This window comes from Oncorhynchus kisutch, linkage group LG3 (assembly GCF_002021735.2).
Source record: "Oncorhynchus kisutch isolate 150728-3 linkage group LG3, Okis_V2, whole genome shotgun sequence".
NCBI lineage: Eukaryota > Metazoa > Chordata > Actinopteri > Salmoniformes > Salmonidae > Oncorhynchus > Oncorhynchus kisutch.
Genome location: NC_034176.2, coordinates 37,984,509 through 38,003,291, shown reverse-complemented (window position 1 = coordinate 38,003,291; position 18,783 = coordinate 37,984,509). Strand labels below are relative to the sequence as shown.

The 18,783-nt window shown below is 44.1% G+C and overlaps 1 protein-coding gene across 1 annotated transcript in view; it reads left to right on the top strand.

Annotated features, from left to right (window-relative positions):
• The window catches only part of zmat4a (zinc finger, matrin-type 4a), a 147,877-nt gene that overhangs the window by 57,094 nt on the left and 72,000 nt on the right, over positions 1-18,783 (top strand). The window contains exon 3 of the mRNA XM_020463476.2: positions 3,116-3,205. Within this exon, the coding sequence (XP_020319065.2) occupies positions 3,116-3,205 (90 nt within the window). The remainder of the gene's footprint in view (positions 1-3,115; positions 3,206-18,783) is intronic.

The following is an 18,783-nucleotide window of genomic DNA, read 5'->3' as shown; positions in this document are numbered from 1 at the left end:
TAAAGTCCATCTTTGACGTCAATACTTCGCACATTTAAATGTAACAAACCCAGCCCTTTATGAGACTTAAAAACAGCAGGGGTGTCCATATTTACCCTAACCAGGTCATTATAAACTTGATCATTTAAGTAAGTCAGGAGATTTCATAGGAATATAAATTAAGTTATCAAAGCTTGCCCTGATGGGCCTGCGGCTGCATCTACTCTGTGGCTGTTTAAATACTATTGAAATTAAGACGGGGATAATGCAGATTTCCTTGACTTGACTAGAGTATTTAACATCAGAAACAGTTTGATGTGTGATGGTGGTTGGGCTAACCCGGGTAGAATGCAGGTTCTATACCAGTCAGTCTCTCAGAGCAGCCTTAAAATGGCCTTGCAATGATAAGCCCCAAGATAGTTTGGGTGAATTCCATCTCCTTTGTAGAATATTTTTTCTTTCCAAAAAAAGTTATCAATAAAGACAACATTGACCGTTTGTTTTCTTCCTGTGAATTTGTCTCTTGGGTGTGAACGGTTTAGGCTATTAGCTATTATGACCCCACAAATGAAAGCTAAGTCTCCCAGGAACATATATGGGACTTCTGCATAGAATGACTGGGGAAATTAATTGAGCTTCTCAATTTAAATCAAATCAAATCTAATTTTTCACATGATTCGAAAAACAACAGGTGTAGACTAGACTTATCCCAAGCTTAGCTAAGACTCTCAGGAACAAGTATTCTGTTCTAAGAAAGATGAAAAACAAAATGATTGCCTGATGATTTTCTTTCTGCTTTCCTGAATTTTCCAATGCCTGCATAATGCATTTCAATCACTTGAAAGCAGACTTACATTTGGCCTTACCTGATTTGACATATATTTGTGTTATTTCTAAGGCCAGATTCAAAAGCTTCATCATATAATTTTTACAGATTTGTTTCAGATATGCCCATGGCCCTAAGATATCAAATTCAATAGTGTGATAGTCCATGTTATCAATTTTTTTTAATGTGTGAATAGCGCAGTAAATATTGTACAGAAAATGCATGTATTCAGTTGATGAATGCACTCTACTTTGGTATTGTAAAGCTCTGCCACATCTCTCCTTTGAAAGAGAACTAACTGAGTCACTGGATTCTGATTTCAACACCAAGCCCCAACATCATGTGCTATGAGATTGACAATAATCGTAAGCATGATATTTTCTTTTACTGAAATGTATGTGTGTGTGTGTGTGTGCGTGTGCAAGTTTTCATTTTCGTAAAAACAAGTGCCTTTTGTTTTGATGGCCTGCATATGTTTTGATGACCTGATGCCGTGTTCCTCCGCATGAGCTTAGCTAGCTAACGTCGCAATGACATCGCCTACGAGCGTGATCAGGGATTTCGATTGGAGAAGCAGTTTCTACCTATCTTAATACTCAACCATCTTTGGTAACATTGTGAGGGTGCTTTGGTAACTGTGGAATTCTTTAAGACGTCTGGCTCATTGGACAGGTCAGAGTCTATGTTTGAAGTTGTTGAGTGTTATGGGGTTTCCTGGCAATACACTATAGATGTACACTACGTGTTCCAGAGTAGAGAGACCCACAGTAGCTGCTGTAATTGAAAAACGGGCGGTGTTTGCTGTGGCAGGTGGGACGGTGCAAGTTACCTGAATGTTCTATTTATATTCGATTGGGCTTTTGAATAAAATTGACACGAGTGGATTATTTGTAACATTCTTAATGTGCACCTGATGCATTTAGCTGTTGAATATTTTTTATTTATTGAACTATTCAAGTCAGTTAAGAACAAATGCTTATTTACAATGACGGGCTACCGGGGAACAGTTGGTTAACTGCCTTGTTCAGGTGCAGAACGACTGATTTTTACCTTGTCAGCTCAGGGATTCAATCCAGCAGCCGTTCGGTTACTGGCCCTGCGCTCTAACCACTAGGCTACCTGCCGTCCCTCTGTAGCAATTCCCCTGGTGTCACCCTCATAACATAAATAAAAAGACTACCAAAGGAATGCTTTGAGAGCACACTTACTGAGAGATTGGATGAGTGAGAGCTCCTGCATGATTGTTTCATTCCCTTATTGTTGTCTGTTTGAGCCGCACAAAACTTCCCCCTGCCACCAATATAATACCTGATAGTTTCTTTCTCAGCTAGAGCCCTTTTCACAGTGCAATACGCTCATGGTGCCACAGCCCAGGCAGAAATAAGAAAGGCAGAAAAGACAAATAGATTTCTTGGGATCAATCTCCCCCATCTGAGCTGACAATATGGGTCTGTGACTCAGTCCTGAATGGCACCTTAATCCCTATATTGCATAACTGTGGACTAGAGCCTTGGGCCCTGGTCGAAAGTATTGCACTACATAGGGAATGGGATGCAATTTGGGATGTTGCCTGTGTCTCTGTGAGGACAACCTGGGAGCCGTCTGTCTGTCTGTCTGTCTGTCTGTCTGTCGCACTGCATGAGTGCTCGTCCATTGGCACCACACCTCGTAAATCTATTCCTCTCTTTTCGAGATGAAATGAATGGTTTTGAACACTTCACTGGTGCTCCTCACCCCCATCTTTGACCCCTTCTTTAATTTTTAAGAGCTGGCAGCTCCCTCTTGTCCTAACTCTCTTTTGTCCTCCTTCTATCCCTCCATCCCTACCCCAGCCCAAAAGCAGCTCTGTCTGTCTGTCTGCTTTCCAAGCCGAGGGATAGATGAGTTAGTGATGTGATGAGGGCCTCTTGCACCTTTAATGGAAGCTGAAGTAATTATTAATTTGATCTAGTGTTTGAAAGGGGCTGCGTCCCAAATGGCACCATTTTTTTTACCAGTCTCGTCAAAATTAGTACACTATGTGCCCTTTGGGACGCAGCCCCAGTGTCAGACAAGAAGCAGCCGTCTGCAGTATCATTTTTTTCATAATGCGATCTCACCATTCACTTCCCACATGCCCAATATGGCACTCTGGGAGACGTTCAATGGCATAACAATAATAAGAAAATGTATCAGAATGTACATGTGCAATTCATTCCACAATTTAAACCTTGGGGGGGGGGGGGGGGGGGATAAAGAATAATATTAAATATTGGTATTTTCATGCTGTTTCTAATATTAGTCTTTTCTCCCCCCCTTTTTTCCTTCTAGAGTCGGAAACATGCCAATAAAGTGCGGCTGTATTACATGCTACATCCCGTGGATGGAGGCTGCCCAGCAAAGAAACTCAGAACAGACAATGTGAGTACAGCAGCCACTACTACTGTAAATGATACATCTCACTGTATGTGTTCACACTTCTACAATGGTACCGTAGGATTTTTTTTGTGTGCAACGTTTTTGCAAATGGCATGGCCCTATAGATACAAACTCATCTTGTCTCATCTCTGGCTGCACTCACTCACAGTCACAGGAGTCGTCAACTTTTGCTCTTAATGGACCCTCCTGTTATTGATTCCTACCACTATGTGTTGACCCTCTTGCCTCCTGTCAGAATAGTGAATATATAAGTAGCAACACATGTCTGGTTGGCTGAACTGAACCAACGTGGTGGAAGTGAAAAATGAACTGAAAGCCGCAGGTCCAGGATGCCAGAGGAAGCAGAGTAGCTTTCCGTCAAGTGAAAAGAGCACATTGAGAGAAAGGGAGGTACATCACCTCTCCCATGTAAATCAGAGTACATGCCATTTTTGACAGTTGCAATTATGTTCTGCTGTCAGCCCCCGGTCAATACGTGTTTGGCGTGTGCTGAAGCTCTTCCTTCTTGCCTGAGAGAAAGTACAGGGGAAATGGGTGGTGGTTGTGTGGGTTTGTGCTAGCTAGCATCTATGCTTCTATCTATGCTGAATCACTGAGCAAAGAAGAAGAGACCGAGACAAACAGTTGTTAAGCTATTTGCAGGTGGGCATTCTGTTTTGCATTAGGATAAAAACCTGCAGCATTTGTGTTTTATCAGCGTTCTGCACATTCACAGTTACATCCTTCTTTTGTGAGAAAAGGGTTTATATAATATTATCATATCAATGTGTGTATGCTTGGCTTTTGGAGTTGAGATTCATTGGTGTTGTGGGGAGACAGTGGCAGTGAAAGTAGAACCGTCGCCGTAGTGTCAGATTGGGATTGTGTAGATCAGTGAGGAACAGAGCCATATTGCGTGTCTCAGTTAGAGTGAGTAGATCAGTCAGGAGAGTAGCCTCAGACTCAGGTCTCAGCTGTGATTAGTCTCAGTTTGCCAGCTATCAGTAAAGAAGATCTCCTCCTCTGGATCTGATAAGGACTTGTCTGGGGAGTTAGCTCTATCGCTCCTCTCTCTACATTTGTGTCATTTAGCAGATACTCTTATCCACAGCAATTTACAGCAATGAGTGCATACATTCCCCCTTGGCAATTGAACCCACAACCCTGCCGTTGCATGTGCCATGCTTTACCAAGTGAGCTGCACGGGACCCTCTCTCAACCCTTCTCTCCCTCTGTCGCTCTGCCTGTCTCACCTCCTCCTCTCTCTTGCTCCCTCTTTCTCTCTCCCTGTCTCCCCCCCTCTCTATCCTCCTCCTCCTCTAACTCTGCCTGCCCTGCTCCTCTCTTATCCCCCTCTTACCTCAGAGCTGTTGATTAGTCCTCATCACAGGAAGACACTGTACAGAAGCCAGCCTGCAAACCTGGGTTTAGAGGCTAAATTAGAAACCGCTAGGGGGATTGTTTGATCTGGACATTGTGTTGTTGGTTTCATGTGTTTTCCATGTTCACAGAGAGTGATCACTACCATTCCTTACAGATGCTTTTTGAAACCATTTGTAATTGTATGTCACCGATCCCTCCGAAACTGTCATTACACACACCTGGTCCCTATTCCCATTTGATTAGTTATTGTATAAGTGTGCCCTTTGTTCACCATTGTCCTGTCGATTATTGTTCCAATGTCCGTTGGTCGTGTGAGTACCTGTGCTGGGTTGTTTTGGCTTTCGTGCCACGTGTATTGGGCAGTTGATTACGGGTCTCATCCCGTGTGATAATCATTGTGCGATTGTGTATTTATTTGAGGTACTACTCACTCTTTTTTGGGGTCTCAACCCTGTGTTTTGTATACGTGTTTGTTTGGTCTTCATCCCCTTGCCTGTACACGGCACGCTGTAATTTGGGTAAAGAAATGTAAAAACCTATTACGCATTCCTGCGTCTGTCTCCCGACCCTTTATACCAATGCCAACGTGGCATTGTAACTTGATGGCAGACATTCTATTAGTTATCCCACTTTGACTTTGAGTCCTATATAGCTACGATACTATACTTTACGATACAATAACTTTATTGACCATTTACATGGAAATTCAACTGGTTGAGATGCCTTCCTTGATGGTCCAGCTCCAATGCTCAAGGTAAAAACATGTCCTATATTCTGTGAAAAATAGCAATAACGTTGCCCTTGGATTTCTCACATGGCCAGCTCTCATTGATGACTACGCGTTCACATAAATATCATAACACCCGAGTTATATTCGAAAATATAACTGCCAGACCAGTAAAATGTAGTACTGTATTACCCACTGCAGCGTGCATGCAGTCCTCGATAGGGGGATTAGTATTTATTCATTTCCCTACATGAACAGACTGCAAAAAATAAACAGCTTCCAAAAAATGGCAACTAGGGAATAGGCTGCTGGAGGTAGCTGATGCAATTATTTATTTTCTCTAAGGCCCTATTTTACCTTTTCATCTGCTTTTAAGATCAAAGCTCCAATACTGTTGTCTATTATGGGTCGCCGTCCTCTAGAGTAAGTGTATTCTCTGTACTCTCTGTGTTAGCAGGGAAAGCTATATCATTGGTCATTTCCCAACAGCGGTTGTTTTCTGTTGTGTTCTCATGCTCAGTGTCCATGGTACTGGATACAGTAGTGTCACTGAGCAACACACCAGACCAGAAAAACTGCACTGGTCCACCGATTATAGCTAATTTCATGGGAAGAGAGGTTGCTGGTCTGTGTCATCCAGTTTAGTTCAAGCTGGGCTTTGGGCTGGGTTTGTAATGTATTGTCTGAAATGTATAATATATGGTTAATCGTATAATCACTTGAACGAAATCAGATCCATGAGGGAGAGATGTGTTTAGATGTGTCGATGGGAAGTGCTTTATCAGTGAGTAATGTATTGGGCTGTGTCCCAAATGGATGGCACACTATTCCCTATTTAGTGCACTACTTTTCACCATAGTTCTATGGGCCCTGGTCAAAAGTAGGGCACCTTGTTGGAAAGAGTAGGTGGGGTGAACGGACCACAGTGGCAACATGCCCTTCTAGTCTCCTCCCCAAACCTACTAATGCCATTCCCATTTTTTAGGCTTTCCATCATCTTCAACCTCGGCTAAATGAGCGGTTTAATAAAATCCATTATCTATGCACTCCCTGAACCAATAAGTGAGCATGACTGCTCACACACCGCATCCTTTCTGAGAAAGTAAATGACAACAATGAAGAACTCTTTTCCAAAAACAATCTTAGCATTCCTTAATTCACTCTCTTCGTGTTTCAATTGCTAAGCAACTGCTCACACCTTTTCCCCCAGGTAGTAACATACTGCATGAAATGTGCATATATTCCCGTCTCATTTGCTGTCAAAGCTCCTTTGCTTTTCACCCAAATGATCTCTTCTCCACGAAATGAAAGAGCATTCAATTATTTGTCTCATCTGTTTTTGACAGGATTATGATGATATCAGTAGGCTGTGGCGTTATCAGACATTACAAAACTCGCTCTGTCGTGGGATGTTCAAGGCTGAGAGAAACTGATTGAAGCTCCATCTCCGAGACTCATTATCTGTAGTTTGAGTCACAAGCCAATGCCACTCCATATCTGGTTGCTTAGTGACAATGATAAAGTGATTGTAAATACTCCAAATGGCAACCTATTTCCAATTAGTCAGCGTCATTAGTCTGTTAGTTTGTATTGTCTCCTAAGCAGCAATCCGTTTCACTCAACCTCAACTGGAGTCCTGTCCACAGACACTATGGATAGATCCCGAATGGCACCCTAGTGCACTACTTTTTGACAAGACCCCCATGGGCCTGAATAGGGTGCCAATTGGGATGCAAGCCCATAACAGCCAGTTTACTACACTGCTCTAACAAGCTGACATGCTCAGTCTGCAGCCAATCCAGTCACAGACAATAAACGGCAGCAAATCACAAGAGAGAAAGAGAAGACTGCCATGGCCATATCCATCTGTTTTGTACTGGATCAGCCTAGCGGCATTGGTTACTAATAGATACATGGCCCCCGAAGGACAGTTAAAATCTCCTCCTTAACTCCTGGTCCTGTAACTCAATGCAGAAGCCATTAAAGAGGATGCAATTAGAGACAGGGGAAGACTTTTGGGCTGATTGAATATCTCCTCAGAGCCTCACTCCTATTTAATTAGTGGTGTTTAAATCAACCCTTCATGGGCCGTAGCAGGATATAGTTCCAGGGGAGGAGAGGAGAGGGATCCGGTTTCAGCGGTGGGAGAGATTGAAGTATCCCAGAGAGCAAGAGAACTCAAAAATAACCTGTGTACAGTAGTATCTCTCTCTCTCTCTCTCTCTCTCTCTCTCTCTCTCTCTCTCTCTCTCTCTCTCTCTCTCTCGAGTGCATCTGCTCAGTAACTCTCTGTGGTATTACAGTTTTCAGTCTTCAGCTCCTCTACTACTCCACACAGAACCCATCCCAGGGGCTGATCTCATTATAAGTTGGCAGAAAAGTTCTCCCATTCTGTGCATGTTATCACCTTGCCTAAGGCTATGGTTACCATAATGTTATCCCTCGATGCTCATCATATGCACTCACACTATCCACTGTCATTCTCTATTGACTGTAACAGTAGGTGTGAGTTGTGATGTTTTCAGTATTTTTTGCAACAAAAAAATTTTGTTTAATATTGTTGGTAGCCTGACCTTTCCAGTACTTTCCAAAAGGACACGTTTCCTTGAGTGGGGAAAGTATAGTATCTGAAACACAGATTGGATGTGACTGGGCCGTGGCTGTTGCATGGCTTCAAGATGGCGACATCTAAAAATGCACAGGAAAGCGAGAGAGGGGGACAGAGGGACAGAGAGCCCCTGAAGGGTTGGCAGAAAGCGAGGGAGGTAGAGAGAGAGAGAGCTCCTGGGGGTTGGCAGAGAGGCTGCGTGGTGGTGGTGTCTGGCCAGTCAGTGCGGCCTGTGTCTAGACCTGGCTGAGCTGATCGCAGCTGACAACTGTGGCTGGCTAATCTGACCACACACAGTACGTTCACCGTGGTAACCTGCTCTCGCGGAGGTGGAACGGACAATGAATGTTGCATCAAAATGAATCCCACGACCCACGTCTCTTTGGCAACATGTTCACTATTACCTGTCTTCCATGGGTTGAAAACAATTTATTTTGACGGCTGAACATATCCCCCTACGACAGAGGTGTCAAACTCATTCTATGGAGGACAGAGTGTCTGCGTGTTTTTGTTTTTTCCTTTCAGTTAAGACCTAGACAACCAGGTTGGGGGAGTTATCTGATGAATTAAGGTCGCTAATTAATGATCAAGTAAAATGCAGTTTTGCGACATTACATTTCAATATTTTGCATGCTGGAGTTATTGTTATTGATATTGGTTTTGTTTGTGAGAAAAGAACGCTACTTAATCTTAAGGATCGGACCATTTTTTTAAATTTCCGCCTAAAATGTCATTCCCAAATCTAACTGCCTGTAGCTGAGGATGTGAAGCAAGGATATGCATATTCTTGATACCATTTGAAAAGAAACACTTTGAAGTTTGTGGAAATGTGAAATTAATGTAGGAGAATATAACACATTAGATCTGGTAAAAGATAATACAAACAAAAAAACATGCATTTTCTTTTTCATCTTTGAAATGCAAGAGAAAGGCCCTACATTAATATAGGAGCCGAGGTGTAATTTAGATTTTGTCAACAAGATGGCAGCAGTGTGTGTGAAAAGTTTCAGAATTACCTCACTCCACAACATTTTGCATCAAGTCTGCCAGGAGTTTGCCCGAATGTGTCGAATTGGTCAATTTTCAAGTACGTAATTGTAGAGAACATACAAAAATGCTATGGTAATATTTGTTTTAGTTTACACACTCCCAGGAATGTCATACATGATGGATCATTAGCTTCCCTACAGAAAAGACACATCTAGATGGCCGGGCTATTTGTCCATTAAAATAACATCAAATTGATCCGAAGTACAGTCTAGACATTGTTAATGTTGTAAATGACTATTGTAGCTGGAAATGGCAGATTGTTTTATGGAATATCTACATAGGCGTACAGAGGCCCATTATCAGCAACCATCACTCCTGTGTTCCAATGGCCTGTTGTGTTAGCTAATCCAAGTTGATCATTTTTAAAGGCTAATTGATCATTAGAAAACGCTTTTGCAATTATGTTAGCATAGCTGAAAACTGTTGTTCTGATTAAAGAAGCAATAAAACTGGCCTTCTTTAGACTAGTTGAGTATCTGGACATCAGCATTTGTGGGTTTGATTACAGGCTCAAAATGGCCAGAAACAAAGCACTTTCTTCTGAAACTCGTCAGTCTATTCTTGTTCTGAGAAATTAAGGCTATTCAACGCTAGAAATTGCCAAGAAACTGAAGATCTCGCACAACGCTGTGTACTACTCCCTTCACTGAACAGCGCAAACTGTCTCTAACCAGAATAGAAAGAGGAGTGGGTGGCCCCGGTGCACAACTGAGCAAGAGGACAAGTATATTAGAGTGTCTAGTTTGAGAAACAGATGCCTCACAAGTCCTCAACTGCAGCTTCATTAAGTAGTACCCGTAAAACACCAGTCTCAACGTCAACAGGTGACTCCGAGATGCTGGTCTGCTAGGCAGAGTTCCTCTGTCCAGTGTCTGTGTTCTTTTGCCCATCTTAATCTTTTCCTTTTATTGGCCAGCCTGAGATATGGCTTTTCTTTGCAACTCTCTTTTTATTGAAAATGTATTTAACTAGTAAAGAACAAATTCTTATTTACAATGGCGGCCTACACTGGCCAAACACGGACGACGCTGGGCCAATTGTGCGCAACCCTATGGGACTCCCAATCACAGCTGGTTGTGATACAGCCTGGATTTGAACCAGAGCCTTTAGTGATGCCTCTAGCACTGATGCAGTGCCTTAGACCGCTGCCCCATTCAGGAGCCAGTTGCCGTGATAAAAGTGTTTTGTTGTTGTGCACTATCCTCAAACAATAGCATGGTATTTTTACTGTAATAGCTACTGTAGATTGGATACTGCAGTTAGATTATCAAGCATTTAAGCTTTCTGCCCATATAAGACATGTCTATGTCCCAGGAAAGTCGGCTGTTGTATACAGCGTTTTCTAGTCACATTATAGCATATTGAGCAACAACTATCCCGGTTTAGGGACACCGATCTAAATTGGTAGTTGCTCAGTATTAGTTTAATTGGATCATAGCACCATGTTGTTTCTGGACCCCCATTGAGACAACAGTCATTCTGATTTCATGTTGCATTATTACTTTGTACTCCCGCTGCTTGTTCCTGTGTGAAGCTCCCAGTTCGGAGACAGGAGTCATCCTACTACAAACAGATAGGAGGAGACACAGGTTCCACAGGTGTCTGGGGCTCCTCTGCCTGCTGAGAATCCTTGTTGAGGGCGCCCAGTAGCAGTCAGCAAGAGAGAGACGGAGAGAGAGGCAGAGAGAGAGACTGAGACAGAGACTGGGAGAGAGAAAGATGGAGACAGGTACAGAGAGAGACAGGGACAGAGACCGAGAGAGAGAGAGACAGAGATAGAGCAATGAGACCGGGGAGCGGGAAAATGCCTAGGGCTGACGTTTACACAGGTTGGCTTCTGCTGGTCTGTACAGAGGTTGGCATCTCCAGGGACACCTCTTCATGTTTACTCAAGACAAATCTCAGACTACTTTGCTTCTCATAAACAAACTTTATTGCAATTCATAAATATATTAGCTACATTTATTCAAATGATGAGGGAGGAAAGTTGTATTATATAATTTTGGTCTCCCTGTTTGTAAAATATTAAGCTTAGATTTATTACCATCAAGTCAACAAATGCTTTATTTAAATGCTTTTTTAAGCACCTCTGTGAGCATCTGCCTGTTTTTCATGAACTTGAATAAGTTCTTATGTCCTATTTGTACTTAATTATCTCTAGGGGCTAGCTGTTAAAGGTGCAATATACAAAAATCGTTCCTCCATTTCCTGGTTGCTAAAATTAGAACAGTTCGCCTAATTTCAGTTTATGTAACAAAACATGCAATTTATAGTGTAGAGAATATTTGTACCATCTAAACTGTTGTGAAATATATTTTCAATTACCCAAATAATTGTATTTTCAGCTGTTTGAAACTTAAGAATGGGAACCATAGAAACAGAGCACATCCTAGACTTGCTTTCAATGAGAATGACAGATCTAAAACTCACATTTCTATGTGAATTTGCTCTGTTTGCCCAAAAAGTTACATATTGCAGCTTTAAGAGAAGAAATACGGACAGACATTGCTTTCAGATTTATTTGTACCTGGTTTTTGCCTCAATTAATTAAAAATACTTTAATTTGATGTGTAGGTCTCCAAAATAATGCTTAATGCCAATGCAATGCCAGTGGCTAGCTATGTGTGTCGTGTGTCAGTTGATGATTGTCTATTTCCATATGATTGGGCCTGTAAGTTCTTCCTTCCTTACATGGGAGTGCGGGCAGGGGAGGAGCAGAGCGTAGAGCCACCAAACACAGGCTGCTGATTGGAGATGGCATAGGTGTACTGTAGTGAACTGCCTTGACTTGAACAAGAAGTGACTGCAGTCTTATGCTTGGTTGCCTTGACTTCTTCTTCAGCAATATCCAACAGATTGCACATCTCTTAATCTGTGGTTTGGCTTGGCTTCAGAAGACAGGATGGGATGAAGATGCTATAGAGAGAGGCTATAAAGGTCCCTCCGCTCTACAAGAGAGGGATAGTGATCACAAAAAGCCCATAACACCATCCCCAATATCCTTAGATGCTTTCTCTAAACAAATCTTAACTGTCATGACAGAGAGGAAGCATGGTTGAAATACAAATGACTGAGTGAGTGACAGAGATACTGTAACGGCGTTCTTCGTTTGTTGAAAGAGAGTCGGACCGAAATGCAGCGTGGTGGTTAATCATGATCTTTAATGAAGAAAAACGGAACGATACATGAAATAACTGATAAATACAAAACAACAAACGGAACGTGAAACCTAATTACAGTCTATCTGGTGAAACTACACAGAGACAGGAACAATCACCCACGAAATACAAAGTGAAACTCAGGCTACCTAAATACGGTTCCCAATCCGAGACAACGAGAATCACCTGACTCTGATCGAGAACCGCCTCAGGCAGCCAAGCCTACACTAGACACACCCCTAATCAACCACAATCCCAATGCCTACAAAAACCCCAACAAACAATACAATAACCCCATGTCACACCCTGGCCTGAACAAATAATTAAAGAAAACACAAAATACTAAGACCAAGGCGTGACAGAACCCCCCCCCCCCCCCAAGGTGCGGACTCCCGGACGCACCTCAAAACCATAGGGAGGGTCCGGGTGGGCGTCTGTCCATGGTGGCGGCTCCGGCTCGGGACGTGGACCCCACTCCATAAATGTCATAGTTCCTCCCCTTCGCGTCCTGGGATAATCCACCCTCGCCGCCGACCATGGCCTAATAGTCCTCACCCAGAACCCCACAGAACTGAGAAGCAGCTCGTGACTGAGGGGTAGCTCGTGACTGAGGGGTAGCTCGTGACTGAGGGGCAGCTCGTGACTGAGGGGCAGCTCGGGACTGAGGGGCAGCTCGGGACTGAGGGGCAGCTCGGAACTGAGGGGCAGCCCGGAACTGAGGGGCAGCCCGGAACTGAGGGGCAGCCCGGAACTGAGGGGCAGCCCGGAACTGAGAGGAAGCCCAGTACTGAGATGAAGCTCAGGTAGGTAGTAGGCTCCGGTAGATCCTGGCTGGCTGGCGGATCTGGAAGATTCAGGTTGACTAGCAGATCTGGAAGATTCTGGTTGACTGGCGGATCTAGCTGCTCTATGCAGACTGACCGCTCTGACTGCTCCATGCAGGCTGACAGCTCCTTGCAGACTGGCAGCTCTTTGCAGACTGACATCTCTGGCTGCTTCATGCAGACTGACAGCTCTGACTGCTCCATGCAGGCTGGCAGCTCCTTGCAGACTGACAGCTCTGACTGCTCCATGCAGGCTGACAGCTCCTTGCAGACTGACAGCTCCTTGCAGACTGGCAGCTCTTTGCAGACTGACAGCTCTGGCTGCTTCATGCAGACTGACAGCTCTGACTGCTCCATGCAGGCTGACAGCACCCTGCAGATTGGCAGCTCCTTGCAGACTGACAGCTCCTTGCAGACTGACAGCTCCTTGCAGACTGGCAGCTCTTTGCAGACTGACATCTCTGGCTGCTTCATGCATACTGACAGCTCTGACTGCTCCATGTAGGCTGACAGCACCCTGCAGATTGGCAGCTCCTTGCAGACTGACAGCTCCTTGCAGACTGACAGCTCTTTGCAGACTGACAGCTCTGGCTGCTTCATGCATACTGACAGCTCTGACTGCTCCATGCAGGCTGGCAGCACCTTGCAGACTGGCAGCTCCTTGCAGACTAGCAGCTCCTTGCAGACTGGCAGCTCCTTGCAGACTGACAGCACAGGCTGCTCCGAACAGGCAGGAGACTCCGGCAGCGCTGTAGAGGAGGAAGGCTCTGATAGCGCTGAACAGGCGGGAGACTCCGACAGCGCAGGAGGGAAGGAAGGCTCTGATAGCGCTGAACAGACAGGAGACTCCGGTAGCGCAGGAGAGGAGAAAGGCTCCGACAGCGCTGAACAGACAGGAGACTCCGGTAGCGCAGGAGAGGAGAAAGGCTCCGACAGCGCTGGAGAGGCGGGAGACTCCGACAGCGCAGGAGAGGCGAGGCGCACTGTAGGCCTGATGCGTGGTGCTGGCACTGGTGATACTGGAGCGAGGACACGCACAAGGAAGGCTGGTGCGGGGAGCTGCTACCGGAGGACTGGTGTGTGGAGGTGGCTCTGGATAGACCGGACCGTGCAGGCGCACTGGAGCTCTTGAGCACCGAGCCTGCCCAAGCTTACCTGGCTCGATGCCCACTCTAGCCCGGCCAATACGAAGGGCTGGTATGAACCGCTCCGGGCTATGCACCCGCACTGGAAACACCTTGCGCTCCATAGCATAACACGGTGTCTGCCCGGTCTCTCTACTCCACCGGTAAGCACAGGGAGTTTGCGCAGGTCTCCTACCTGGCATAGCCATACTCCCTGTAAGCCCCCCCCCAATAATTTTTGTTGGGTTGCTTTTCGGGCTTCCTTGCCAATCGTGTTCCCTCGTATCGTCGGCTCCTATCTCCTGCTGCCTCTGCTTCCTCCTTGGGGCGGCGATATTCACCAGGCTGAGCCCAGGGTCCTCTTCCGTCTAATATCATCTCCCAAGACCAGAAGTCCTTATATCGCTGCTCCTCACGATTAACAGGGAGAGTTGGCTCAGGTCTGACTCCTGACTCTGCCACTCTCTCCCTGAGCCCCCCCCCCAATACATTTTTGGGGCTGCTTTTCGGTTTTCGCTCTGCGCCGCCGTGTCTTTCTTTTCGACTCAATTCGTCTATAGCCCTCTTCGCACTGTTCCAGCGAATCCCAGGCGGGCTCAGGCACTCTCTCTGGGTCGGCCGCCCACCTGTCTATTTCTTCCCACGTCGCATACTCCAAGCCTCTGCTATCCATAACGTCCTCCCTTCGCTGCTCCTGCTGCCTGTTACCACGCCACTCGGTCCGTGTGTGGTGGGTGATTCTGTAACGGCGTTCGTCGTTTGTTGAAAGAGAGTCGGACCGAAATGCAGCGTGGTGGTTAATCATGATCTTTAATGAAGAAAAACGGAACGATACATGAAATAACTGATAAATACAAAACAACAAACGGAACGTGAAACCTAATTACAGTCTATCTGGTGAAACTACACAGAGACAGGAACAATCACCCACGAAATACAAAGTGAAACTCAGGCTACCTAAATACGGTTCCCAATCCGAGACAACGAGAATCACCTGACTCTGATCGAGAACCGCCTCCGGCAGCCAAGCCTACACTAGACACACCCCTAATCAACCACAATCCCAATGCCTACAAAAAACCCAACAAACAATATAATAACCCCATGTCACACCCTGGCCTGAACAAATAATTAAAGAAAACACAAAATACTAAGACCAAGGCGTGACAGATACAAATTAGAGGCCGATTAATTAGGGCCGATTTCAAGTTTTCATAACAATCGTAAATCGGTATTTTTGGACACCAATTTGGCCGATTTAAAAAAATATATATATATATTTTTTTTACACCTTTTATTTAATCTTTATTTAACTAAGCAAGTCAGTTAAGAACACATTCTTATTTTCAATGACGGCCTAGGAACGGTGGGTTAACTGCCTCGTTCAGGGGCAGAACGAAAGATTTTTACCTTGCCAGCTCGGGAGATTCAATCTTGCAACCTTACAGCTAATTAGTCCAACGCTCTAACCACCTGATTACGTTGCACTCCACGAGGAGCCTGCCTGTTACGCGAATTCAGTCGAAGCCAAGGCTAAGTTGCTAGCTAGCATTAAACTTATCTTATAAATCACAATCAATCACAATCACTAGTTAACTACACATGGTTGATGATATTACTAGTTTATCTAGTGTGTCCTGTGTTGCATAAAATCGATGCGGTGTGTATTGTTGCTCCAATGTGTACCTAACCATAAACATCAATGCCTTTCTTAAAATCAATACACAGAAGTACATATTTTTAAACCTGCATATTTAGCTAAAAGAAATCCAGGTTAGTAGGCAATATTAACCAGGAGAAATTGTGTCACTTCTCTTGCATTCATTGCACGCAGAGTCAGTGTATATGCAACAGTTTGGGCCACCTAATTTGCCAGAGTTTTACGTAATTATGACATAACATTGAAGGTTGTGCAATGTAACAGGAATATTTAGACTTTTGGATGCCACCCGTTAGATGAAACACGGAACGGTTCCGTATTTCACTGAAAGAATAAACGTCTTGTTTTCGAGATGATAGTTTCCGGATTCGACCATAATAATGACCTAAGGCTCGTATTTCTGTGTGTTATTATGTTATAACTAAGTCTATGATTGGATAGAGCAGTCTGACTGAGCGGTGGTAGGCAGCAGCAGGCTCGTAAGCATTCATTCAAACAGCACTTTCGTGCGTTTCTCCAGCAGCTCTTCGCAAGCACAGCGCTGTTTATGACTTCAAGCCTATCAACTCCAGAGATTAGGCTGGTGTAACCGATGTGAAATGGCTAGCTAGTTAGCGGGGTGCGCGTTAATAGCATTTCAAACGTCACTCCCTCTGAGACTTGGAGTAGTTATTCCCCTTGCTCTGCATGAGGGTGGCTGTTGTCGTTGTGTTCCTGGTTTGAGCCCAGGTAGGAGCGAGGAGAGGGACGGAAGCTATACTGTTACACTGGCAATACTAAAGTGCCTATAAGAACATCCAATAGTCAAAGGTTAATGAAATACAAATGGTATAGAGAGAAATAGTCCTATTATTCCTAAAATAACTACAACCTAAAACTTCTTACCTGGGAATATTGATGACTCATGTTAAAAGGAACCACCAGCTTTCATATGTTCTCATGTTCTGAGCAAGGAACTTAAACGTTAGCTTTCTTACATGGCACATATTGCACTTTTACTTTCTTCTCCAACACCAAATTGAACATGTTTCATTATTTATTTGAGGCTAAATTGATTTTATTGATGTATTATATTAAGTTAAAATAAGTGTTCATTCAGTATTGTTGTAATTGTCATTATTGCAAATAAATCAAAAGAATCGTCCGATTAATCGGTATCGGCTTTTTTTTGGGCCTCCAATAATCGGTATCGGCGGTGAAAAATCATAATCGGTCGACCTCTAATACAAATGACTGAATGTCACTCACTGAGTGAGTGACATTCAAAGTGTCTTTGCTTAGTGCTCTTGCCTATGCTGTTTTCATGTCGCCCTTAGATGTCCCAGTTTCCTACAGCCGGGCTGTTTTGATGTGAAACTGCTTAGTTTTCTTATAGGTGGGATAGAAGTCAACAGAACCTCATGTACGAATGGTTAGCTCTTAGTGGTTGTGTCAAACGTCTGTTTGATCTTCATTTTCATGTGCCGCATTAGCCTGGTGGTCCAGTGTGTTTGTGCTTTAGCCAATTTCTCGCTGTGTTCATTCATTTTGCTGCCAAACATGTATGGAGACAACGATAGGAAGAGCTGGCTAAAGGGTAGTCTACATGACGGGACCAGGCTGGCTAAGGACAGGAGCTGGAGACAGACTTCTCCAGAAGGCTGTTGATACTGACTTTTGAGATCTGTAACCCAGTGAGGGTTGGATGTGATATCTGTAGCTGGATGTTGGCCTGGTTTGCTTTCACTCCTCACGCACGAGTGGTCATGGAACACTGTGAGCGCCGTGGAAATGGCTGGCTGGGGTGTCAGCGCTGAGACTGACCACAGTTAGAATTATACATGAGAACAGAGATAACACTAGGTGAAGTGTGTTGAAGCTGTGGATGGATGGATGATACCCCTGTAGGTTTGTAAGAAAAGAAAGTTGAGCAAATGAGAACATGCACAGATCAGATCAAATACAATGACTTTTGGGTCATATTTCTCCAGGTTTCTCAATTTGAGATGAAACGAGAAGGTCATGATTTCAAATGTTTTTTTTGTGAAAGAGAAATTCAAATGAAAGGAAAACGCTGCACTTCTCCTTGGCCTTGCAGACATCAGCTTATAGTAATCCCCTTTACAAGGTGAAACAACAAGAAACTCATTGTTTCATTCTTCTTTTCTGAAGTGCTTCCAGTCTTCCTCTTCTGAATGTGTATTGAGCTGCTGCTTGGGGAGTGTTGAATTTCAATGGCTGGGCCATGATGGTGTGGCAGCATCCAATACTGACAGGTTGTGATTCACAAATACCCCGCCTCACAGTACCAATGGAGTCGGAAAGAATAATAGGTGCTACCCCAGAGGTACATCTTAGGATAATGAACCATTTCAAACATACTGCCAGAGCTATGGAAGCCTGAAAATGGCTGCACGGCTCAATTTCACAGCATGCCAATGTGTGTGAGAGAGAGAAGATGGTGCCGTGTGTTCTCTCCTCACCTATTATGAGGCTGAAACAAATACTGCATAAGGCTGCTTTCTCCTATCTTCACAGCGAAACAGCATTTCCCATTTCTGTTTAATGGCAATTTGAATAATCAATTTGATATTGTTCATGCTGTTTGGGTCACTTTTTAGATCCCTTTGAAGACCAGAAATATGAGAATATGACAAAAGGTTCAAGTGTATTGTTTGAGTAAAACACACCATTCCATTTAGTGCAGCCCTACTATTTGGTGTGCTCTTTATGGAGATACTACAACAATTATAATGGGTCCTTGATCCATCAGTATGATCCATTTGTGTTTTTCTCAGTACACTGTTAACCTCTCTGTGCACAGAACCTGTTAGCGGGATGAAATTCGACAACATATGGTGATCGCTACATAAATAGTCATATTAAACATTCATGAAAATACAAGTGTCTCACATGTTTCGAAAGTGTAGAATCTTGCTAATCCAATTGCGTTGTCAGATTTAAAAAAGGATTTACTGCGAAAGAATACGATGCGATTATCTGAGGATAGAGCCCCATAAAAAAAAAATATTTCAACCAGCACAGGCGTAACAAAATCACAAAATGGA